The 26,494-nt window shown below is 38.9% G+C and overlaps 1 protein-coding gene across 5 annotated transcripts in view; it reads right to left on the bottom strand.

Moving 5' to 3' along the window:
* cic (Putative transcription factor capicua) overlaps window positions 1–26,494 on the bottom strand; it is a 43,280-nt gene that overhangs the window by 1,026 nt on the left and 15,760 nt on the right. For 2 of the 5 annotated variants that reach the window (XM_068297972.1, XM_068297974.1), the window contains exons 3-18: window positions 9,981–11,297; window positions 9,782–9,922; window positions 9,021–9,712; window positions 8,744–8,950; window positions 8,538–8,662; window positions 5,795–6,676; window positions 4,437–5,722; window positions 4,165–4,378; window positions 3,780–4,091; window positions 1,881–2,023; window positions 1,453–1,822; window positions 1,017–1,386; window positions 774–940; window positions 614–709; window positions 370–554; window positions 101–305 (exon numbers count right to left, since the gene is read on the bottom strand). In XM_068297972.1, coding sequence (XP_068154073.1) covers window positions 101–305; window positions 370–554; window positions 614–709; window positions 774–940; window positions 1,017–1,386; window positions 1,453–1,822; window positions 1,881–2,023; window positions 3,780–4,091; window positions 4,165–4,378; window positions 4,437–5,722; window positions 5,795–6,676; window positions 8,538–8,662; window positions 8,744–8,950; window positions 9,021–9,712; window positions 9,782–9,922; window positions 9,981–11,141 — 6,556 coding nt within the window. In that variant the 5' untranslated portion in view covers window positions 11,142–11,297. Of the gene's footprint in view, window positions 1–100; window positions 306–369; window positions 555–613; window positions 710–773; window positions 941–1,016; window positions 1,387–1,452; window positions 1,823–1,880; window positions 2,024–3,779; window positions 4,092–4,164; window positions 4,379–4,436; window positions 5,723–5,794; window positions 6,677–6,780; window positions 7,029–8,537; window positions 8,663–8,743; window positions 8,951–9,020; window positions 9,713–9,781; window positions 9,923–9,980; window positions 11,298–26,494 lie in introns of those variants that run through there. The other 3 variants (XM_068297973.1, XM_068297976.1, XM_068297975.1) reach the window with 3 other exon arrangements.

Below are 26,494 nucleotides of genomic sequence, written 5' to 3'. Positions count from 1 at the left end.
ACGTTTCGAAAAAGAAATATGTAAAAAAAAAAAAAAACACAAAATTAACAACCAAAATGCATATGATAACAAATCATATTTTAATCTTATAGTTCATTACCTGCATGATTATTTGCATTGTTAGTTGTTTGGCTGGCACCACTACCAATACTCAACATGGCCAATGATGATGCACTCGCATCCGATGGCGTATTTGGACCAGCCGAGTGTGGTGTACAGGATGCCTGACCCAGTAGCTTTTGCCGCACTTCTCTTATCTTTAGCTGGAGATCCTGTTTGCGTGGAAAGACATCCTTGTGTTTGGCCTAAGAATCCAAATCATTAGCTGTAGATCAAGTAAGCTTAAATAGAAAATATATCTATAGTTACCTGAAAAGCCACAGTGGCCTGAGTAGTCGGAAAATTGCCATGAACTGCAAATAGTTGCAACACTAAATTTCGACGCGTTTCTAACACTTTGCGATGGCCCTTCTCGCTGGCATCCGAGCGAGCACTTTGCAGCGGTGTCTTTGGCGTTCTAGGTGAGCGACCTGTTTGATCTGTGGTCTCTAATTCTGCAAAGCGAAATGTTCAGTTAATAGCTGTTTGCATTTAATAAAGTCAAGTCATTTACCTTTTAGCTCGTTGTTAAAATCTGGACCAAAGAAACGTTGCGATGTTGTGGGCGGTGCCGATGATGCAGGCTCGTCTATGGAATCATCTTCACTTACTGTAAACGTTAGAGGTGAATAAGAAACAGAGTTCATATTTTGTTTGCTATTATATTCACTTACTTAGCTTCTGCACCGGCGGCGGAGCTGTATTCTTCTTCCGATAGTTCGTACCATAGACCCTTGGCGATGAAGGCACTGCTATGGCACTAGGCGATTGGCAATCCTCCGGTTGAAATTGTGGCAAAGCCTTGTATTTCTTCTCAAAATCAACCTGCTTGAGCACACTACTTTAAAAATAAAAGGTGTAAAAGAAAACTCAGTTAGAGGTGTTTGAAGGTTGGAAAATTCGACTTGATTACTTACTTGTTCATCTCATCGTTCTTTTTCTTATGACCTGCTGTTGACATTACAGCTTTAAGAGGTGATTTGGGTTGAATACTGCTGCCATTGGTAGTACCACCAGCGGACAAGGTTATGGCACCTGTTGTTGTGGTTGCTGTTGTTGTCGGTGTTAGAGGCAATTGCTCATCACTATTTGGTGTTGTTGTCGAAGAGGTGGGCGTTGGCAAAGCCGAATTCAGGCTTGTGCTATTCACATGGCCAATAACGGGCGAAGAGCTAGCCGCTGATGTAGCCGTTGTGGTATCCATCATAGTGGGTGAATGCAACTTACGACTAATGTGTTGGCCATTGTTTGAACCGTAAGAAACATTATTATCGGATTTACTTTGTGCTGAAATAATAATTTCATAAGTAACTGATCTTTTAAAAGAGTTTTGTTAACTATATTTCTACTTACATAGATTCTTGCGACGTTGCAGAGGCGCTTTGCCCAGTTGAGCTGGCGTGGGAGCCAATACGAATTGATCATCGGAATCCATTTCGCCGGTCTCATCGCCAGCTGCTGCTCCTCCCGCGCTAGATGATGAGTCCATATTGCGTTCAACCATATGATATGTTGCCGACTTTGGTGTGGATGGCATGGATTTGTATGACGATGGCGAACTGGCCGGTAGCTCTGCATTGTGTTGACTTGACTGTGTATAGCCATGCAGCAGCATTGTCGGTTGGGCACTCACAGGTGGCGGCAATGAATGATTTTTGAATATATAACTGCCTGTGCCGAATGGCTCAATCTCAATGCCTTGTGGTCGAGGCAGCAGGGCGTACTGTAAGAAAAAGAGTTAAGTCCCCTATCTCTATCTCTTTAGGGGTCGTTCTACTTACAGGATTACTCATGGCAAAGAAAATTGGAGCTGGTTTTCCACCGCCCATTATTTGAGCTGGTGCCGAAGCCGGGGGCGTTGCTATGCTTGCCGCATGGCCTAGACCCATTGCTGCTGGTGACGATGGTACGCATGCCTGATGGGCTATAGAATTATTATTAGTGGATGTCGATATAAGTATGGTTGCCTCATTGCTATTGTTATTATTAATATTATTATGGCTAGCTGCTGATCCTATTGAACTTAGTTCGTTGGCATTTTGGTTACTATGATTTGTTCCCGCCTTGGCTAACACTGTCAGTGTGCTGCTTCCGTTGTTGACTATGCTATTAGTGGTCGTGGTGCTGGTGGTTAGGATTCGGGCATTTGCAGGCAAAGTTATCTTATTACACGCATTGATGCTTATAAACGAGACGGGGCGTAGTGTAGTAGCTCCTCCGTTTCCTCCAGTGGTCACATGCTGTAGCTGTTGTTGCTGTTGCTGCTGCTGATTGTAGGTATTGACATCGGTTATAAGCAACATTGTCGGTGGTGGTTGCTGTGGTGGTGGCGCCTGCTTACACTCTGGCTCTTCTCCACTACCATGATCCGCATTTGTCTCATTATCTAGATCACCTTCACCTTCGTCATGCAAGGTATCTAAGACTAGGGCATCATATAGTATAGCTGCTCTCCCTGTGGCTTTGTTACCATCTTTAAGCGTCAACAATTTGCGTATAATTGGTGTCGAAGCGTTGGAATTTGATTTTGGATTGAAATTATTGGAAAATTTATTAGGCTTGAAAAATAGAGGCGGCGGTGTATTGTTAAGTGGTTGTGATGGTGGTCGACTAGTGATGTTGGTCGTGGTATTGGTTGTGCTGCTGCTCTGTATTGGTGTAGGTGTTGGTGTTTGTGTGCGTATGATAGTGAAATGATGATTAATGGTGGGTGTTGGCACTCTGGTTATGACTGTCGGCGGAGTCTCCACGCGTCGTTGATGCAAATTTTTCAATTGTTGGTGTGGCGAAATCGTCGGCTGGAGCGGAGTCAGAGAACGTACAATAGTAAATTGTTTGCGTCTCGTATTATTGCTAGGAGTTATAATTGTTGTTGTTGTTGTAGTTGCTGCTGCTGTCGAGGTCGTTAACGTCGTTGTTTGATTTGTGATTTTTGTTTGAGCTATTGCAGTTGTTGTTGTTGTTGCAGGTTTGGCTATGGTGTATTGTTCTATATTATCGAAATCGTTCTGATCGGCATTAACAGTTGCCAATTCCTGCATAAATTGTTCATCATCCTCTTCATCTTCGTCATCATCGTCGTCATTCAATTCCTCATCATCATGATCCTCTTCATCATCCTCCACATAATCCTCATCGTTTTCCTTCTCTTTAGCTACATCTTGATGTTTGTCTACTTCTATACTCGCGATATAGTGGTTGTATGACGAAATGATTTTTTGATTTTTTTTTTTTTATGTGGAAGCGATTAAGTAGAGAAAGTAGTAGAAAGAAAGATGATTACAGAAACAAATGATGGTGTGAGCGCTAGGATGAAATTGGGCGAGTTTGGGTGGTTCGAGGCGATAAATTTTGAGATCTTTGCTAATTTCGTATCACATCAAAACAAATTAGAATCGATATAAACTAAAATGATAATAAATCATAGTACCAAACAAAATGCCAAGCTAAAATCAATATAAAATTTTCTTTACATACAAACTTAAAATAAAATATATATTTAATCTAATCTAATAATAAATAATTATAAGTACAACCAATCTGGCCAAATATTATTATTGCCTTCTGATCAAAAATAATATCACCAGCCATCAAGAACATTTTCTGTTTCTTGTTGGGTTTGGGGAAAAAGCAAAAACCCTTTGAACTAATTTTCATTTTTATTGGAAAACTCGACTCACCTCTCACATCCGTCGGGCTTGGCAGTGGATGATGCATGGGATAGTGAAATTGCTTTTGGCTAAGAGCCGTAGCAGTTGGCACATTGAAATTAAAAATGGCTCCCACGCCGCTGGCACTATTCCGTTGTGATGTAGCACCACTGGATAAACAATTGCTACCACTGCCATTTATTTTATAGGGCGATGGTGGTTCCTGTTTAATGTACTCCTGTTTGATATGTGGCTGCTGCTGTTGTTGTTGTTGTTGCTGCTGCTGCTGTTGCTCGTGCTCGGATTTGCTTTTAGGACTACCCATGGACTTGAAAGCGCCGCCTGTTTTGTAAAAGTGTTAAAAGGGGCAAATGTTAGTATACTGTTTAGTTAATTTGTGGTATCAATTGCTCGCCTGTGGGTTGGAATGGTGTTACACCAATTGGATTTTTGGGACTAGTGTATTGTTTGCACACATTCTGTGTAAATGACAGCATAGTGCTCTCCAGCACCGGATGGGCTTTGATAGCCTTTGGTTTAAGTGTAATTTCCCGCTCCGCTGAGTTGCTAGTTGCTGCATTGGGCCCATTTGAGGAGGATTGCAGGTGATCTTGCTCAGCCAAATGACGCTGTTAAAGATTTAAGATTTAATAAGGTTTAAGCATTTAGGTTTTATTGCACTTTTACCTGTTCTGTTTCCTTTAGCTGTTGTTGTGTTCGATAATCATATGGCACATCATCCATATCAGAGTCATTGACTCGTTCACGACACTGTAAATCTAATTTCTTGGACTCTACTTCAACGACAAGCATTTGTTCATCCTCATCTGATTGTAATTCATTTTTGGTGTTTGGTGTCTCATCGCATGCGGTATTATATTTGGCAATGGTCAGTGGAATAATGTCACCTTGCGTATCGTTGGCATTCTGTGCTTGAGCAGTACAACTGCCATTACCTCCTGGTGTGCTAGGTGTGCACATGTCGTGTTCTAGGGAGCCATCAGAGCCATCCATCGACACCAGACGCTGTTTGGCATCGACTGATGCAGCTCCTGCGGCGTTTGGATTCTTGCCACCACCAGCAGCACCTGCACCGGATGCTGAAGACTTGCGACGATCCTTGGAGCACCATTTCCACTCGGGGTGCAATTTGAAATGGGCATCCTTTACCGAACTAGCCAACTCATGGTATTGCGCCTTCTGTTCTGGCTTTAGTGCATACCACCATTCACCCAGGATTTTGCTAACTGTGCGATTATCTTGATTCGGATGCTTCTTATGGACCATTTTGCGATGCTTTTTCGAAAATATCATAAACGCATTCATCGGTCGTCGAATTTTCTTTCCTGCCACAGCAGGAGAAACTGCCGCAGCACCGCCGGGCTGTTGTTGTTGTTGTTGCTGCTGCTGTTGCTGTTGGAGCGCACTCATCGATTGACTTCTACGCTTAGCCGCCGAAGTGGTCGGCGCTCCTCCTCCTGCTACATCGTTGGGATCATGACAATCTTCTAATTTCCTTATTTTACTATAATTGGATTTCTTATGGCCATTTGTGGTTACAGTTGTTGTTGTCGATGTCATCTCAAAAACATCATCGTCCAGTTGATCATCGTGATCATCCATCTGGACTGAAGCAACAGCATTGGCAGCAGCGGCGGCAGCGGCAGCTACCTTGGCATCATTCATGGAACAATTTAGTGGCTTGCCCGGTGAGGACATTGGTGCTGGCACAATCAAATGATTGTTATTTTGATTGAGCGATACATGCTGCTGCTGTGAGACGGCTACAGATGTTGGTGGCGGTGGCGCCTGCTGAGGTGGCGATAGTTGTTGCTGCTGCTGCTGTTGCAGCATAACACCATAGTTGTTTGCCGTAGTGGTCATTATTGGTGCAGTCGAGCATTTAACTGGCGCCTTGGTCATGGGCGGCATTTGCGGCAATAGTTTATACCAGGCATAGCTATCGTTGTAACCTGCGACAATCAAACAAAAATTGTCAAGCAAACTCTTTCGATTCTTGATATTTGGATTGATCTTGATCTTACCATTTTTTGTCAACAATTTATCCTGTCCGGCCAGAACAGTGGGTGTGCTGGGCTGATGAAATGAAACCGTTGTAGAAGTTGCCTGAGGCTGCTGTTGTTGTTGTTGATGGAAACCCCCAGTCAGTGGCAATGGTGTCACAGTCAACTGTGTGGCATCTACAATGACGGGATGAAATGTCTGATGGCTTGGTGCTGAGGAGACAACAACATGTTGCTGCAGTGGCGGCTGCTGTTGCTGCTGCTGCTGCTGCTGCTGCTGCTGATGATGATGAATCAGATGCTGATGTTGTTGTTGCTGTTGATGCTGATGGTGCTGCTGAAGATGTTGTTGACTGCTAGAGATGCGTATGACGCTGGTGGGTGCCGCTGGCGCTGGCAGATTAGTATTTAAATGAGCGGCAGGTGGTTGTTGTTGTTGTTGTTGCGGTGCATGTGGAGCATGCATCACCAGTGAAACGGGTGTCGTTTGTGGTGGCATTGGCTGAGATTGAGTTTGAGTTATTGTTGCCACTGCTGCTGATCCTGAAATTGATGCTGTTGTTGTTGTAGCACCTCCACCGTTTTCCCAGTTGTTATTATTGTTGTTAATGTTGCTGTTATTGTTGTTGGTGTTGTACAACACCGGACTAGGTGTTGTTTTCCATTTGCCATCCAAAGGCAGCGGCGCTGCTGGCGGTGGGGCTGCTGATGCTGCCGTTGCTGCTGCCACATTTTGTTGCTGATGCTGTTGCGCTTGATTGGCAATCGGTGTAAAGAAATTTTGCCTGTGATTCGAGGACACATTCACCGGTGAGTGGGCAATGGCATTCGATGGCGAGGCGCCGGTATGGTTCACAGGTGATGTATACGATGGCGTGGCCGAGCGTGAACTGCTTAAGGATACTAGAATAAAGTAAAACACGAAATGGAAAATTTATTAACAGCACTATTTTTTAAACTCTGTTTAAATGTTATCATTATAGTTTTTGTCATCCTTTAATCATTACATAAGCACTGCAGGTATAATTTAGCTCCCAATTCAAAGTCCTGGAACGCATTCATGACGTTCGTCGCGGATATATCATCGCGTTTCTTCGAAAATTTTTGTTAAGAAATTGTCGTTTGCTTTTACTTATTCTTTATGTTTTTTGTTTAAAACACTTTATTTTAATTTTTGGTCTTTTCTTGGTCTGTCGTCAACGTTGTCAACGTTTTCGTTTCGTTTTGTCTACTGCATTCGCATCGGTTTGCTTTTTCTGTTCTCTGTTCTGTTCTGTATTTTAGTATTTTGCCCCTTTTCCTCCGCCTCCTCCTCCCTCACTGTCACTACTACTGCTTCAGCATAAAATGCGGCATCGATGTTCAGGCATAAACTGTCTCTCTCTCGTCTGGTATGTTCTCTTCTCTGCCTGCTGCCTGGCAATGTTGCTGCTGTCGCTGTCGCTGCTGCTGCTGCGCCATGTTTGTTTACCTGCTGCGAGAGTGTGTAGCTGCTTAGGTGTATGTATGCGTGCGTGGCTGGCTCTCTCAAGTGCATTTTTTTATTGTTGTTGTGTTTAGGTAAAAACGAATAAAAGAAAAGAATCTTTTCTCATTTGCTCTGCTGCTGCTGCTGCTTTTGCTTTTGTTTCGTTTCAAGTGGCGTCGTCGTCGTCGTCATTGTTGTTGTTCTTGTCTTCTTCTTCACGATCATCGTGATGATCATCTTGTGCAGGTGCATTGGAATGTTGTTGCGTAGGCAGCGCTGCTCAACTGATGCCGACGTCGTCGTTGGGTCTAGTCTGGCCCGGGGTCTATGCCTGTGTCTGTCTGTGTCTGGTTCTGGATCTCTGTGTGTAAATCACAGACTGCGGTCACACTTTCAAGTGGCCCAGCGGCAGGTCCCCGGCAGAGACAATAGACTCTTTTTTCTATCTATGAATTTAGGAATTCGGACAACACCTTTTTCTTTATTATTTCTTTTGATTTTTGGGCATCAACCTTTGTTAAGTTGCTTTCCCAAAAAGGTATTGGACGGAAAGCGGACTGAGGACTGCGCTGTTACAATAAAATTTTATGATATGCGCATTTTTATAGTGAATTGGAAATGCATTGAAGCATCAAAGAAAGTACAAGCTATATGAACTATTATGGAGTACCCTACATACATATAAGCACTAAAAACAGAGAGAGAACTAATTGTAAGACAAATCTATCCAATAATTTCAATAAGTTATTCATAAATTCTAGAGACGGCAATATTGATTGCTTGCAGTATAATTTATCCAAAATATAAATACACACATATGTGTGTTGTCAATTATTAATATTACATATTTACGGACTTAAAATCCAATTAATATTTACAATGAAATATCAAAATTTGAAATAATCATTATACCAAGATTTTTGAAAGAATATTCAAAAATAGTAGGTAAATATTTTTCTTCTTCGTATAATGGTGAAATCATTTGTAGAGTGCACATTTTGAAGTCGTTATGCCCTAACCCAAACGAAAAGGTTTCAAAACGCAACCATAAAAGAAAGACCGGACAGCCTTGTCCTCTAACCGTGTGAGTAATTGCGTGAATCGTAAAAAGATTAGCAGGCTAAGCAGGCGCTGATAAAGCGACAGGGAGTGGACCAACAGGGAGGGATCAAGAGGCTGGAATTCCAGCCTTGAGATGAATTGAACGCTAAAACTATGAATAAATTTCAACAAATTTTCCAGATTTTAAGAACTTTAAGAATTCTAGGCTATTTAGAAAGGTGTGAGAGGTTTTACCTAGCATCACAGCCGCATCGGTCTCTTCCTGATCATAGCGACCCTTGACTCTGTAGTTGGGCGAGGTTTCCGAATCACGTGACGTATCCTCATCAATTTGTGTCTTGCTGCTTGAACGGCTATCACTGCAGAGATAAAGACCCAAAGAGAGTGGAAAGAAAGTGTTAAAGCGTGTGTCAGAGTACAACAAAGATTTTGTTTGTCACCTTAGCAATCGGCTCGGCCCCGTGGATGATGGCAAGACATTTCCCTTCTGATTCAAATGCCTTGAACAATAGCCACGACGCTGAGATTCCTTCATGCATAGCATGCAGAGACGTCGCCATTGCTTTCCATTGTATTTCTTACGCACGCCGGACTCCGATTCAACGATGTCGCCCTTTTTAAAACGATGCGGCGTTGTGGCTTGAGATCTATCAAAATGAATATACATAAATGTCATTATGTGTCATTTACAAACGTCATTTGTGTGAAATGTTTTACCTTGGAGTTGCTGGATGAGATCGTGGTGTGAGCCTCTGATCAATTAAGCTTGATGTGCTGCCGCGACTCTGCATGCTACTCCTTTTGCTGCAGGCGCTCATTTTTTCATTATCCATATCGCCGGCGGCTGGAGAATAGCCAATGCCGACTCGCTTCAGCTCATCATCGGAGTCGTAATCGTCATAGCCACGTGACTGTTGTTGCTGTTGTTGGATTTTAAGGTGCTGCTGTTGGCTGCTACCCGGCGAGATCACTATATCTGGCAAACCATTTTGCTGCTGCTGCTGCTGTTCAACATGGGCTGTTAATGCCAAAGGTGGTGGAGGAGGTACTACACCACCGTTGCCACTCTGGAACGGTGATGTGGCCGTCGTTCTATAATACTCTTCTTGTTTTTGCGTAATTATGGGCAACTTGCCATCATAGCGCGTGGCCACAAATGCTAAAGGTGCTCCAGTCAATGACTTTGGATATACAATGTTGCCACTTGACAAGGGCACACCAGCCGCCGAATCATTTTTGCGTTTGGCCCCAACACCACTCAAAGGCGTTGCCATAGACGATGACGACGACGACGACGATGATGTTGATGATGTTGGCGTGGCAACAGTTGGTGTCAGTTCATTAAGCTCATCCCACCATGGTGGCTGCAAAAGTCGCAAATCTGCACGACGCACTAGTTTTGTGGTTGCCTAAAAAGAGAGCAAGAGAGTGAGAAAGAGATATAGCTTTGTTGTCTTCTTCTTGCATATTTTACTTACCAATTCATCATTACCAATCAATTGCACTGTATATTGTTTAAGGGATTGATTGATATCGGTTATGATTCCTTCCGCATAGACAAATCCACCTGGACAGCGAACCTCCTGATGACGGACACAAACACGAGCCTCTAGGGTGATCTACAAAATATAAAAAGTCAATTTTGATTTTGAAAAAGTCTCTAGTCACTTTACTTACATCTGCCATTGGCGGACTGGCATCGAGTATCACATGATATCGTCCTTGTGGCAGCAATATATCCTGATATAGTTGCTGGCCATACTCAATGGCATCGAATTCAACGAGTATTGAATGTGGGGGCGTGCCCTCTGACAGTTGTCGTATAATGCCAGGAGCATAATGTTGGTGAATTTTGGCTAGGACGCGTGTATTCACCCAATCGCTGAGATCAAGAGACTGCGGCGGCTGTTGCTGCTGCAGCTGTTGTTGTTGTTGATGTTGATGTGGATGCTGTTGTTGTTGCTGTTCCTGTACATGTTGCTGATTGTTTGAGTTGTTAAAGCTAAAACGTTGTTGCGGTTGCTGTTGTTGCTGCTGCTGCTGGTGTTGTTGTTGATAGTAAACCGTTGATGTTGGTGTATGTGTGCGTTGCTGATGGTGAGTGTTGTTGCTGCTGCTGCTAGTACTGCTGTTGCTGCTGCTGCTATTGCTGCTGCTGTGTTGTTTATAAGTACTGGAGGCATGTTGCTGCGGCGAAGCAATTATAACACGATGTTGCTGTTGTTGTTGCTGCGGCTGCTGCTGTTGATTTTTATTATCATTGCCGGTGCCTGCACCGCCAATAAGAACTGCGGAAGGACTTACAATCATGCGTTGTAGTTGCAGTTGTTGATGTTGTTGCTGCACGGCAGCAACATTGCCATTGATTTCACTGTTGCCATTACTCTCGGAACATTTTTGTAACGACAACTGCTGCTGCTGCTGATGATGTTGCTGCTGTTGTTGTTGTTCGGCTTTGTCCAGCTCAGCTGGATCAAATTTTCTTTTCTTGGGATGCTGACGCGGTTGAGGTGCTGTGGCTTGTTGATGTTGCTGAGGTGTGGTTGTTGTTTGTAATTGTGGCTGAAATAACACATGTTGCTGTTGCGTTGGCTCCGTTGTTGTTATTGTTGCTGTTGCTGCTGCTGATGTTGTTGTTGTTGTCGTTGCTGTTGGTGTACCGGCAATTGTTGCTGCTGTTGCTGGTATTACCATTTTGTTATTTGCAACAACAAAACTATTTTGCTGTTGTTGTTGGTATATTTGCTGTTTATTAATTGTTGTTATGACATAAGTTTCCGGTGGGCCAATTGCTGCTGCTGCTGTTGTTTTAGATGCCTGTTGAGCATCGCTAAGCATTTTTCTTGTCGTGGCAGCAACATGTGGGCAAATATCTGTGGCTTCTATTGTTTTTTTTTTTTTTAGCTATTGTTGTTTTTATCTCGTCTTGTGCGTAATGTTGTTAATGGACATAAAATGCATCAGCAACTATCAATCTCAACATCCTTCGTCCTTCTGCAATGGGAGAAAGAAAGAAAAACAAATTGTAAAAACTTTGTTAATTAAGCGAGGTCAGCAACAACAAAAAACCATTAAAATCAACGACGACGTCGGCAATGTCATTTCATAATTAGTGTAATCCGCATCCTGACAACTCTGTGATATCCGGGCGGTAGCAGAGAGGACAGGACACGGGACACAGGACACTTTGGATAACTATGGCATTTGGGGCCGGGCAGAAGAGTAGTAACAGTGGCGCCTGTTGCCAGGCAATAAAATTCAATCTCGACAGAGAATTATATGCATTGCACTATAAACCAAGTTTACCCCGACAGTTTGTCAGGAGGCTCAATGTCCTCTCTTTCTCTCTCTCCTGTTTCTCCCCCCTTCTTCATGCCACGCTCTCTTTCTATGGTGTATTCTCTCTCTTTTTCCGACTGTGTCTGTGTGCGACAACGGAAACATTTTAATTTGCACAGACGTCCAGTGGTTGGGGACGTTTCATAAAAAATAAAAGAAGGAAAAAAGAAACCGAGTTAAAATGAAATATAAATGACACTTGAAACATTTTACGTACAGTTGCATAAAAAGTCAAAATCATCTGGCAACCACAAATACACTTGCACACACACACACACACAGACACCCACCCGCACACACACACACAAACTCATATCAACAGCAGACGCAACTGCAGCCTCGACTTTGACAAGCTTGTGAATGGGTCTCTGGGTTGTGGGTGAGAAGTTTTGGGGGGCTCAGGGTTGGGGTGTGTGCTAACTGGAGGTCGCTTTATGGATTATACGGGTGCATGACTACGAAAAGCTACTACAAGACCTTCTTTTTTTTTTTTTTAGTCAGGTGTGCTGCTTAGAAAAGTTCTATTTCTAGCTATACAAATTTTATTTCAGCGCGTGTACATTAAATGCACTACAATTTAACTTGGCACTTGTAGTGAAAGAAATCATCCCATTTAAATGCTGAGTAATTTCAAACTTTTTGTCTTAACTTCATGAGAATACAAGTTTCTGGAGAATAAATGCTGAGTTAGACGACTTGTCTTACTGTGTACTAGGGGCTAAGATTTACTTAGGCACGCATCGGTAGCATCAGCAAAGGTTTTACCATTTTTTATATTTTATGACTAAGCACACACACACACGCACACACACACGCGATATATGCACGTGGAGGAAGCCCTGCAAACAAAAGTCTCCCAACCATCCAGCGGCATTGCATGGAAAAATATGTTCATATGTGTGTATGCGCATACATATGGAGGGAAAGATATGCACTTATTTACATAAAACAAAAGTAAATATGTACATAAGCTTCTTATTTTTCAGGTGCATACGCATATGTTTAAACTAATCACAGGGGGAACACGTCATCTCCAAAAGCTAAGTTTAAGTTACAGATAATAAAATGATCCTCCCACTCATTTCTATCATCATTGACCCTCTTTAGATTTTCCATTAATAGGTACTACCCAAAAGCAATAGCATCAAATACAACAACATCAATATGGCCTTGATGCCTGTGAAGCTTGCCTTTTAGCCATGTTGGGCTTCAGTTTTGCTTCGTTTTTTATTCAATTTTCTTTCTCTGTTCTGAGCGCCCACATTGGGCGTGGCAATAATTTCCCGCAATTACTGTCTGAATGTGAGTCGAAAACAAGGGGAAAAGATGTCGGAACCCCAAATGAAAAGCCAATTAATATGTAGTTGAAATGTAATCTAGTAGACAACCTGTCAGTATATTGAAGACCAAATGAAATTTTCTACACTTAAAAGCGTATTTATCATCAGTTATATAAATGATTTTAACTGTTATTTTATTTTATTACTAATTTTCCATACGTTTTAACGAATTTCCAGTAAAATGTGTTTTTTTTTTAATGGAAAAGAATAAATTTCTAATATTTAAGAATGGTTTACTACAAAAATATCATGTTTCAAAATTTATAATGGGGTTTTATTAAAAAGTTTTTATAAAAAATATTTATAAATGAAATGCCTAAAGGCATGGATGGATACTATGTCAAAATATATGTAAATATTAAACTAATGGCAAAACATTATACATGTGCATATGTGTGCATGTATATTATGTATTACAGTTATGTGTAATTATTATGTTGCTCTTGTTACTGTTTTGAATTGCCATCATGATATTCTGCATTGCAATAATGTGTGCATGTATGTATGTATGTGTGTATTGTTGCTACAATTTTATGATGTGGTTTAAAAATCATCTAACTGCAGTTGGCATGCATGGGCGGGCCATTGCCTTTTACAATTGTTCTTGTTGTTAATTGGCATTCACACTCTCTCACACAACAAACGAGTACACACACACACACACACATACATACATACGAGATCGATCTCAATGCAGTCGTATTAAATTTTCTATCATTGTATGAATTTTGTGTGAGGAAATAAAGTTCTTTGAACCCACAAAACTAACGGTTTGTCACTTTTTGTTTTGGCGCCAAATGAAAGCGAATAGAAATTATTTTTCTGACGGGGGAGTGCAACCAAGTGAGAGAGATAGATAGAGAGAGAGATAGAGAGAGAGGGGGGAAGCGAATGCAATAAGAAAGAAGGAAAGAACATAAAGTTAACGCTTCTTCGTCTTCCGTTTTTGGTCGTCGTTGAGCACTTGTGAAGTGAAGTGCCAGCCATAGCAACATCGTTGTATGGCCGACCAGTGCCAGGAATAGTGGGATGCAGTGCAGTGGCTGGCTGCTGTGCAATGTCAGTAACCCCACACAAACACAAACACACAGATAGGGTAAACGAGAGAGAGAATAAAAGAGAATCCATGAGAGAGAGAGAGCAGCTCATGCAATTGCAGTTAGTATAATGCTGTGATTTTTTTCTTGTTCCCTACTCTTGGCGTCCTTCTCTCTCTCGCCACAACAACAAAAACTCTTAGTCATTCAAAGTCTGCTAAAACAAAAAATAATGCAGTAAGAAAAAAACTGAAATAAATAAAATGCAACGCAGCATCATCAAGTGAGAGTAAGTTGTGCGCAAACGTTGCTAGGCTATATCATTGACTGGAGGGGGCGGGAAGGAGGTGTGGCTCCTCGAGAAGGAAAAGTATGCATATGCCTGCATACATACATACATACATATATGCAAAAAAAAAACAACAACAGCGAATGCCGCTCATTTGCGTAGAGTAAATGCAAACAACACGTACATATAAGTGAGTGAGTGAGCAAGCAGCAGCACCTTCGCCTCGTCTCATCCCCACCCTCAAACACACACACACACTTGCATATACAAAGCACGCATGAATGCAATACGCTGCAGTAGCAATCACCAACAACAACAACAAAAGGTTACAACAACGATTTTTACATTGGCGCGCGTGTAACAGTGTCTCTCACAGTGGCCTCCAAAAAAAGGTATATAATTTTGTGGGAGGGATACCAAAGCTAAACAAACATACACATATACATATACACATATTCTATGCTATTTCGACAAATATGGTGAAAAGGAAGTGTTATTTTTTTGAAAATGTATACATAAATATATATTTTGAAATACATTTTTGCATAGCAGACATTAGCGATTTTGTAACCAAGGCTTGCATATCTGGTGCATTATCTTTGATTATTTGCATTTTAGTATTTTGTAAATTTATTTATTCCCAGCTTAGTTCATAATTGTATTGCCTTTACTGTATGATGCCTCTTTTGGTGCATGTGCACATAGATTTTTCCAGCACATGCACAGGCCTCTTTACTCATTTTTAGCTTTTTTGCCTTCTACATGGCGTAAATTATTTTGTATGCACCACCCTGTGCTTGAGCTTGCAGTTGTTGCTGAGTGCGGCATACTATTAAAAAAAAAGGCAAGAGAGGGCAACAAAAAAAAGGGGGAAGAAGAATGCAGTGGAGAAGAATGGAAAAGGCTGCTGGCTGTTGGATGCTGCTGATGCTGACGACTCTCTCATTGGGGGTCGGTGGTCTCTCCTCTCTAGCTCTCTCGCCACAGTGCTGAGTTGTAAAAGACGACTGACTGACTGAGTGAGTAAGTTTTGTTGTGTTGCCGGGGCGATCCAGCCGGCCACCCTACGTCTGTCGCGCCTAGCAACGCGAAATGCGCGAATTGAAATTGAAATGTGGAGCACAGGAGGAGAATCCAAATGGGGGCACAAGCTGAAACCGAGACAGAGACACAAGCAGAGGCAGTTGCTGCTGATTGCAATGGCCCAAACGTTGCTGCTGTTGTTGAGATGACGAAGCAAAAAACGCGAAAAAAGAGGCAGAAATTAAAAGACAAGAGATATGTACATACAAACAATACATAAACGAAGGCCAATTAAAAAGTTTGCTGCAAACTTTACCAAAAAATAAATATACATACATACATTCATAGTAATTCTTACTAAGCCCCAAAAACTGCTTTAAAAATTATCAGAAACAAAGTTATTTTAGCTATTCTGAACAATTTATTAATCAGCCCTCGCTTAAATTTCAAACTTCCTTCACACTGCTTATTCTCGGTTCGAATTTAAGGAATAAAAGGAACAGCTATTTCTGCAATCCTGGCCCAAGAAACTTTAGAAAACATTCTCGAAACGTTTCTAATATAGAATTAATATTTGGTTAACAGTTTTAAGTTTATTTTATTTGCTTTTCCTCGCCTAAATCCGACCCTGTTCTGGGGGTAACTTTGTATGTACATACATACATACATAAAATACAATGCAACTTCTTAACGGTAGCCTGAATGGGTTTAGGTTCACTCACATCTTCTTGATTACAAGAGCAGCAAGAAAATCAAGTAGTAAAGATCGTCCACTGCACACAGAGAGAGGGGGAGAGGAGAGGGCTGTTGTTGCCTCCTTCTAATTGGCTTTAATGCATTTCGATTAATTTGCTGATGTTGCGCTTAAAGTTCACAATGATAGAGAAAAGCGTGTGATATAGAAGGAAAGAAGAGAGGGAGAAGGAGAACCCGAGGCGTGCAGACTAATTAAAATTTTTTAGCTCTAGCGCCGAAAAGACAACGCGTCGTCGTCGTCGCCATCTTCTCTTCATTTTTCTCAAACACAAAGTGTTGCTGCAGCCTTCGTCTCATGTTTTCCAGCTAATTGCAGTTGAGAACAATTTAGTACTTAAGATGAAAACGGCAGACTGCACTTTTAAATTATTGCACTTGAATTGATAGTCTTCGTCTACAGTGAAAGATCAGTAAACTTGTTTGCAAAACTTACTTATAGTGGGTTTAGAATCTGAGAAAGATAGCCACAGTTTATAAGTACTGTCAACAACATAGCACAATATTTCCGAGAAACTCTCGTAATATCAAATTACTACACAATCTATTTGCAATGTTTATGTACATATGTATGTATGTATGTGGAGGACAAACTATTGCAGACTAAATACGATAACTATTGATTAAATATTTAAGTAAATAATAAAAGAATTCTTGCAATTTTTGTTAAAAAAATTCATATCAATACCTACTTTCATTTTAGTTTGCAGCTTTTACTAATGAGAATACTTTTATAATTTGAAAAGTTCAAGAGTTACTCTAAGGGGGATAGCAAGGGGGATATTAGGGTAGCTGGGGGTCATCGAACTTGGTTTTCTCTAATTTATTTTCTGTTTTAGTCATTTCACAATTTCAATTGAATAAAAACAGAAATAATTGCATGCATGCAAAATATTCGATTGCAAAATATATATTAAAGTGTTCTCAATACTACTGACAAAACAATGACAACCGTTCATGATGATGATGATGTAGAACCGAGCCGAATCGCCACAGTTGGGACGGAAGAGTGTGCTAAAGTATGGCGCATAAAATTTGCATTAAATCATTCCAGTTTTATTCCTCTTTTATCCAGCCTTTTTTCAAGCTTTTTTCTTCTTTTTCTTTTACCCCAAAACCAAAACGTCAAACGGTAGCCCCAAAGAACTCAACAGAAAAAAAAAATGGAAATGTGTTGCAAATTTCAATGCAATATGCCGACAACGCTAAGTTAAAAGAGAAACGAGAAGACGAAAAAAAAAGTATAAAAATAAACAAAACAGAGCACAAAAACATATAAGAAAAGTTGTTCAGGCTTCTGTTGAATGATGTGGGGCTTGGATGTGGCACTGAGATGATGACGACGATGACGATGATGATGATATGATGTGCATAAAAGCTGCTGGCTTCGTATGTCAATAGCTCTTGGGGCCCGCAAAGAAATTGCAACTAAGCCTAAAAATCGACCGGACGTCAAAACTTCACATATACCAAGAAAAATAGGGGGTAAACACAACAAGATGAATTGGAATATCGACCAAAGTCGACTATGTAAACATTCCGTATGACAACAACAAACAAAAAGTCTGAGATTGAACCAATTGAACCTTCAACACACAACACACACTCCGCTACGCTAGTTTAACGTTTGAAATCGATTCAAAAATAATTTGGATTTTCACAAGTATTGTAATAACTTGATTACAAGCCTCAATTTAAATATTAAATTGAAACTATAATACTTGTGGTAAAACACTTGAGAACTTTCCCATGACAAAGGCATGCAAAATGAATGAAGTTAATTCTTAATAATTGCAATTGAGTTTCTTCAATTGCAAAACGATTTTGCCAACTTGGTGAGAGTGCAAATTTTCACACTACTTTTATGCGAATTAGACATGAATGCGGCAACTCTGTTGGAGAATTTTTTATTTTTCGACTTGATACAACAATTTTGTGCTGCATGCGCGCTGGCCCATCAAATATTTATGTATACAGAGAATGCACATACAAAATGCATTTGATTGAGCTCCAAATGCAAATTCTTTCAATGGGCCGGCCGGACTACGTTTTCATTTCATTCTTTTAAAAAGCACATCAACAAACAAAAAAAGAATATAAAAAGTACAGTTGTCATCAATGATTGAGCAATCTGTCATAGTAAAAATTCAACTCTAACTTCTATATATATTCTTTTTTTTTTTTTTTTTATTTTAGAGACTTAAATTACTTCTTGTATTCTCTTTTGACAGGAGGATTTTTTGATTTATAATTGAGTATCAATTTTCACTCAATTAACGTGGGTAAAGAGAAAAATCAATAAAGTTAACAACTTTAAAACATTCACACTTTCATACACACATACAAACATACATACATATGGACACGTATGTGTCGATAGCAACAGATTTATTGATGAGCCAACTTTATTATGAACTTTAGCTTACCAACAACGCTAATGAGACTCCATTAAAAAACAAAAAGTTTTGTTTAGAAAACTTGATAATGGCTAAAGAAATCGAGAGAGAGAGATAGAGAGAGGAGCATAAAAATGGTGCAGATAAATGGGAACCGAATAGAATGAAGTAGTATTAAACTTACTTAAACTTTAGTATTAAACTTAAATTTTGAACAATTTAATTGATACAAAAATTATAGGAAAAGCTGAACTAGGGCTAGGATAATTCAGGATCATTGTGGTTCCCTTTCATAATGTGGAAGAGTTAAGGTAATGAAACAACCGATAACGATAACAACCAGAAATAACAATTTTCATTTAATGTGTTTTCGAATAATTTACTTTTGTATATGTACATCCGCTACATACTCTGAAAAGTATGCTATAAAATATTTTACGATTTGCAGACGAATATTTTGCAATTTATCATCAACCAACATAAAGAAAAATCCTTAGATCTTAATTAAAGTTTAGTTTCCTTTCCCTCATTGGCTCAAGACTAAAAAATTCTTAACGCGCAATAAACCAGAAAAAGTAGGCAAGTAAAAGCCAAACGGAAAACCTTTTCAGAACGAACCCCCGTTCAATATTTAACAAAATTCTTGTTGGGGTAGATCCGAGTCAAAAGCAGCAAGGACTAAGAAGGAAATGAGGGTAGCAAAATCTTTAGAAAATATATGGAGAGCAAACTATTATGACCACAAGAGTGTCAAAGGCAGATTCCCCCCTCATTATAGTAAAACAGAGGGAAAATGGGCGAATGAACTGCGGGTGAGAACTACTTTGCAGTTTGTTAACATTACACGGACAAGACGGTGAAGGCGAAAACAGGACGAAGACGAGGCCGGCGACGACAACGATGATGATGAGGATGAAGACTATGAGCTAAAGAAGGCGGAACTCAATTGATTTACTCAAACCGAAAAAAACCACAGAATTCAATTGCCTACACTTTGTGAGTCCTTTCGTTCTTTCTTTCTCTCTCTATCTCCCTCTCGCTTCTGCTGTTTGATTATTTCTCTCTTGTGTTCGGGGAACGTGCGCGTGCATGATGAGAATGGCAAGCCTCAAGGATGCTTTCCGCCTACAAAATGGTCCCATTCCATGTTGCCCATATGGAGGAGTTTTATGTGCGTCAGCTGCTGCTGCTATTGCTTAAGTAAGTGGCCTTCATTTACCTCCAGGGCCATTTTATTCGTTTTTCCTTCTCTTTGGCCATTTTCTTCCTCGTTTTTTAATCTTATTTGTCTCCCCTCCTTGTCAGGTCCTGGCTATATTCACGTAAATGTGCTAAACAAGTTAGCTTTTTCAATTGGCCAGGTGGGTTTATGCATAGAACATCAGCGTCAATTAACTATAAATAACTGCAATGCTTCTTTGCCATTGAGAACATGAAAACATTAAAACCCAAAGGTTTAAACCCTGTTAAATTAAAACCACATGTGTTTAATTAATAGAACAATTTGTAAATGTATCTCAAAAGGCATTAATAGAATTCATAGACCACAAAACTTATGTCCAACAATAGATTGCATATGTTTTCGTCATGTTTTGGAATTTAGTTAGCCTTATCCTTCACCTCGCTTTATTCTCAAACTTTTTGAATATTTCAAAATTGTTGTTTAATAAAATGGAAAACAAATTCATTTGTATTACATATTTTGTTGTTGCCCACCTTTACTCATTATTTCTCAGTTGCTTTTCTTCTTGTTTGCCTCTTTTTCTTTCAATGCCTCGTGCTCCGATCTGAAATTTGAGATAAGCCCACGAACAATTAGTTGCTATATAAACAGACACGGCAGCACAAGCAGCAACAACAACACAGTGAGTCGTCTCCAACATTTGTGGTCAAGTAAATAGACTGACAAGACCCGGCCGGGGGCAGCAACAATAACAAAAGTCAAAAACGTGGCAGGCCCTATATACATACTATGTATGTATATTAGTAGATAAATGTATGTGGGTTCACTTCTTTCTCTTTTCCCCCATTTTTTGGTTTATTTATTTGTATAATTCCTCTTCACACCGAAAAAAGGCAGAGATAGAGAGAGAGAGAGCGAGGGGGCAAGCGAGGCAGAACAACACTAAGTGGTGTCAAATATTTACATGATATTATTTTTCGATTTTCTATTTACCCACCTTCTAACGTAAGTTAATTTTTAAGTGTGACTGGAATCGGTATAGTGAGAAAAGCCAACGGTAAGAAAGCAATCCTTCTCAAAACAATTAAAATTTGATACATTTCAACAACAAATTACTATCTGTTCCAATCCATGGCAGACATTAAGTTCAATAAAGGTTTACGAAAATTGCCCAAGAATGACAGAAATCTATCAAGCAACATGACTTATATTTAACTTAGATCGAATCATCATTCGGGAAGCAATGAGTCCTATACTGACTGATTTCCGTCCGCGATTCTGGAATCTAGATATGTAAATATGTATTAAATAAACTAAATTATACAGAAATTAAGATAAGGTTGCATCCTTTTTAAGGTAGTATCTAATTTTTAGTTATTAACATTGCTTTTTGGACTTGTTTGTTTCTTTATATATCGAGAAATCTAAAAATACAGTGAAATTTGTTGGGGAAGACCAAAGCCAAAGTTTTGTTCGGTTACATACAGTGAATAACAAATATATATATACATGTATGTATGTATATACATATGTATGTACATAGGTGTATTATTCTACCAACTCTTCATTTGCCATGATGAAAATTTTTTTATTTAAACATGGTAAGGTTCACTTCGTTTTCAAAGGGACGGGACTGACCTAAACAAATATGGCGACAGAGAAGATGTATCATATACACATTTTTTGATGTCTGTGTGTGTGTGTGAGTTGGAGTGCGGGGGCGTCCGTTGTTGGGTTGTGTGCGGCTATTGTCCAAACAAGAAAGTGCGAAAAAGCAGGATAATGTCAAAAACATACACAGAAAACCCAAAAGAGAGGCATAAAAAGGTCGTAGTTTGCTTTGCTTTGGGATCGGAAAATGTATATATGTACATACATACATACATATAGATATATATGTATGTATACTTATTTTAACTGACTTTATGCGTAGGTTGGTCTTTTTTTTTCCTGACTTTGACTTGTGTGGTGCATAAACCTTTCGTCAGTCGAATGCTGTAGTCGAACTAGTCAAACAGGTGGGTGACTCAGTTGGTCAAACAGTTTATCTAACATCCAACAGATAGATAGATTATATGTGTATGTATATCTAAGCCTAATAGTCTTTACGTTTAGGTCAAGCTCTTTTTTGTTGTTGTCTGCTTCCATCTTATTAATTAATTTATTATGATTTCACAATTGATGGAAATTGAAAGGCATTTGAAATTGATTGAGTGGGCTGGCTGACGTTTTTAAGTGAAATTTTCTTTTTAATGAATTTGAAGGTGGCATAGAGATGCAACAGCAGCAGAAGCAGCAGCAGCAGCGTGGGATGGATTAGCTTTTGGAAAAGATGAGTAAATTTATGAATTCCAAATTCCAAAAGAGACAGACATTCACCACAAGGCCAAAACTTTATGCGATAACCCGTAAAGTAACGCCACGAAAAAAAAAAAAAAAACACAAACAAACAACACTTACAAGTGTGTGTGCAAAAAAATACCTTTTTGTTTTTGTTTTTCCATGGATGGACGTACATACGTATGCATGTATATTATTTTTTTTTTGTAGGTCCGAGCTTAATCGATTTTTAAAAAGCCGTGCATATTTTTAGATGCTTGTTTGGCAGAGCAAAAAAAATATGTCAAACCCGCTTACTAATCAATTATTTGTCTAGAATTGTGTAGACCTAAGTTCATATGAATACTATATATAATATTTTTTTATATACTGTTGTACATGCATATAAAATGTTCATGTGCTCCCCCACCTAGGTATATGGGTTGAACATTGGCCAGCACGTCGACTCTTTTTTATATGCAGCGGTAGCAACCTTGATTTTCCAAGCAGTTGTCTCGTCTTTATATATACACATACAATTGTATATATGTACATATGTGTATGTATATTTGTACGATTGTACTTTTCCTCTGTTTTATTTTAGTTGTGCTCAACCTAATCAAAGTTATAAAATGCAACATTGCGACGTGCTAGTTTAGAGGTTTGTCGTGATTGCATTTTTTCAATTTACTACAATACTACGTTCATAGTATGTCCATATATACACATACTATACATGTACTATAAACCGGCCGGCCCACGCATTTCTATCATGTTGATGAGGGAAAAACTGGAAACAACCAGCCAACCAAGCCAAGCCAAGCCAACAAGCCAGCAACACACTCGACCCAACCAAGCCCAACCAAGTCGAAAACCTACACATGAAATGTTCTCTAACTTTGACACGATTTGTAAATATATACTTAAAAATAAAAAACTGTAGGAGTTTCAAAGTCGAAATGGAGATGGAGCTGGAGAGCAAGAGCGGAGGGGAACCTAAAGTTTAGCCTATGAAATTAAATTCATTGAAATTAATTAATGCTTCAAGTGGGTGGCTGAATGAATGTCTCGAGTTGTGGGCGGCTAAAGATTGCGTCTTTGATGTGGCAAGTGATTAGGATTTAATCCAGATAAAGATTGATTTGAAAAGATCATCTTCAATAGCTTAAGTTTTGATTGTATTACACAAAATTCGCTTAAATGAGATTAGATCCAGCTGAACTTGTATTGTAACTTGTATAAATAATAACTTTAGAAACTTGTAAATTGCATTTTGGTTCTTTTCATAGCCATTTACATGTATTATATGCTAATGTCATTTTAATTTAGGAAACTTATGATAGATCACAGACAACAGATTTGGATAATGATTAATGCTGCCAATATTGGCAAGACATAATTCTGTAGCCTGTGAGTAATTTGTAGTTTTCTCTTTTAAAAATGCGTCAATAGATTATTCTATTATAATATTTTTCACACTTACGCTTCCTCTTCAATAATTGAGACTAAGAGCTTATACTATAGACCACATGTGCCTTGCCTGCTGGTAGACATATGTACATACCTGCAAATAAATAGAAAAGAAATGTATAAATATTTATTTATAAGTATCTAAGTACATATATTGTTTATGTATTATGTATATATTGAATGACATTTCTTCGAAACTCTATGTATATGGTAAGGGGGGTGGCGCCTTGTAAAATTTCTTGGATTATTTAAAAGATCAAAGACAATTTTAATTATGTGGCGCCGAGATATATATGTATATACATATACAACATTTTTCACTTGTATGTGTACACATAAAAATCAACCACAAAATACCTTTAAAGGCATCATTATATCAATTTGTATGCGAAATGATTCCAAGAAATTTTCAAAGCTTATAATTACATGCAGCAGGGCAAAAAGAAGTTTATTTCTTATTTATAATTTTATTTTCTTTCGCTTTCTGTCTCTGTGTGTGTGTGTTTATTTTTCTGCATTTAAAGCAGCTGTTGCTCATATCGCTTATGTGTGAAACTTAACACAATTCAATTTAGCCAAAACCAAAACAGAGCGAAAGAGTGAGAATGTTGGCTAGAGATACATACAAATACATACACACATACAAATTTGTTGTATAATTTATGCAGAAACTGAGCACAGAGAAGAGAGACATGAAGTATGAAGATAAACATGTAAATCAAACAAGAACTTTGACTGATGGCGACACGGCGACGCCTTTTGTAGTTGTTTTCTCTTGTGGGCCAAGCCAGATTGGGACTAGTTGGAGTCTGATTGAGTGGCGCCAAAACAATTTTGTTGTAAACTATCGTTTATGATGTGTGCAAAAAAATTTTCGGTGCTTTATACACTTTGTCGCTTCACCGAAAACCCGAAACCAACAAAAAATAAATACGAAAATACCATTTCAATCAAAAACGAATAGGCCAATAATAGAAAAGTAAACAATGATCGTAGCCGAAAAGAAATGAATACAAATTTGTACAAATAACATGCAAAGAAATTGAGATACTCTCTCTCTCTTTGTTTTTGTATATTAAGATTTAGTTAACCGCAGAGGAAATGAGGGGAAAAAATTTCCCCAAAAACTATATTTTACCTCTTAAATTGCTAATATTTCAATATCTGTTTTATTCAAGTTCTTTTAAAGAAAGAGAAACAGTATTCTTATTAAAAACATAATTCAAGATTTCAGCAACTGTGGCAAACCGCAAAAAGTCTCTGATATAAATGACTTAATACAACTGATTCACTTAAGAAATAGTTTCTGTATTATTAACTTGGATTACAATTCACTACTTGAAAGGATTAATGGCTTATATTGTCGTGAAGAGTATTTCTAAGGCTCCCGGTCTCTCCCCCTTTCAATCAATCTCTCTCGCTTTTCAAATGATAGCCAACGTTTTCCGGCAATGAAAATATTTGCCTACATACATACATACAAAGCGTCAAGAGGCAAGAAAATACACATAAAAACACAAACCAGAAAAAAAGAAAAATAACGTATACGTATTAAATGAAAATACATACAATAATAAATACATAAAATAATTCTTTTCGTTTTCCTCATAAATATAGTATTTGGTTTTGAAAAAGAAAGCACGTGGGGGATTGTTTAATTTTGGTTTCTTTTCGGTTTATTTACGCAGCATTAAAATGTGTTTAAAATATTGAGAACCGCTGGCAGGTGATTTACGTTTTTGATATAAGGTGCGAGAGAAAGGATAGGCAAGCAAGCAAAAGCAAGAGGGGAATACATTTTATTTTATCGGCCATATACATACGTATACATACACTCATGATGAATATAATAGGTACACCCCTTAAAATTAATTTTTTTGACTTTAAATTAGCACAACTTTTTTTCTTTTACCTTAATCACCAAAATTTAAATGCACATTTGTTTATTGAACATTTGTGTATTGTTTACCATAATTTGGAAAAGAAAAATTATTTTATTCAAAAGTTACAACAAAAAATATGAAATTTCAGAATTTCGTGCTTGATGAAAATAATAGGTACACTTTAATTCACTAAGTCATATTTAATTTTTTTGTTTTCAAATCACTGAAAATCTATTTTTGTTTCATTATCTGATTAATATGGAATGTATCCACCTTAATTTTACCGTTACTTTTCCCATCCGATTGGGGATACTCTTAATCAAAGCTTGGCAGGACTCTATCGAAATCTTCTTCGACGCACTCCCACAATTGTCGGTTGTTGCCACTTTTTTCTGTTCGAGACTGATCCTATAGCTCACCCCACAAGTTATCGATGAGATTCAGATCACGAGACTAACTGGGTCAAGAGAAAACCACTCCTAACCTAGGAAATTCGGACACTTTCGAGTCCTTGAGAGCCATTGGATCCAAAATGGACAATGATATTAATGTTTTTCCAATTAGGATTTCACTACAAATGGCTAATCTATCAGTTCGTATCGCAAGAAGGGTTCCTTTGATGCGAACCAAAGATTTGATCATGTAGCAAAGATTTCTTAACGACTACTTCACATGGGCAGCATCTGAAGTTCAAAAAAACCGGCCTAATATCCTTCTTAGCAACGAAACTAAAATTTATCTTTTCGGAAATGACTGTTCCTAACATTTAAGGCGCCCTATAACCAAAAACTTTGATCACCGCTACAGTGGTGCATGGTGTTAAAAATATTATAGTGTGGGGTTGTTTGTCTTGGTCAGAACACTATCCAATATTCCTAATATCTGACATGATGGGAGCAGCTGACTATAGGGATGTCCTGGAAAATATTATGCTAGCATATTTAGAGGAAAAAAAGTCCCTGTGGTGGGTTTATCAACAGGATAACGACGTAAAACACACCTCCAAAATTTTAAAAACTTGGTTAGAGGTCAATATAGTGGTCGCTCTTACCTAGCCCACTTAGTCTCCGGATCTGAATCTCATCGATAACTTGTGGGGTGAGCTATAGGATCAGTCTCGAACAGAAAAAAGTGGCAACAACCGACAATTGTGGGAGTG

Source organism: Drosophila tropicalis, unplaced genomic scaffold, assembly GCF_018151085.1.
Source record: "Drosophila tropicalis isolate 14030-0801.00 unplaced genomic scaffold, ASM1815108v1 contig_859, whole genome shotgun sequence".
Lineage (NCBI taxonomy): Eukaryota > Metazoa > Arthropoda > Insecta > Diptera > Drosophilidae > Drosophila > Drosophila tropicalis.
The sequence above is the reverse complement of the archived record's forward strand: the minus strand, read 5'-3'. Positions and strand labels throughout refer to the sequence as shown.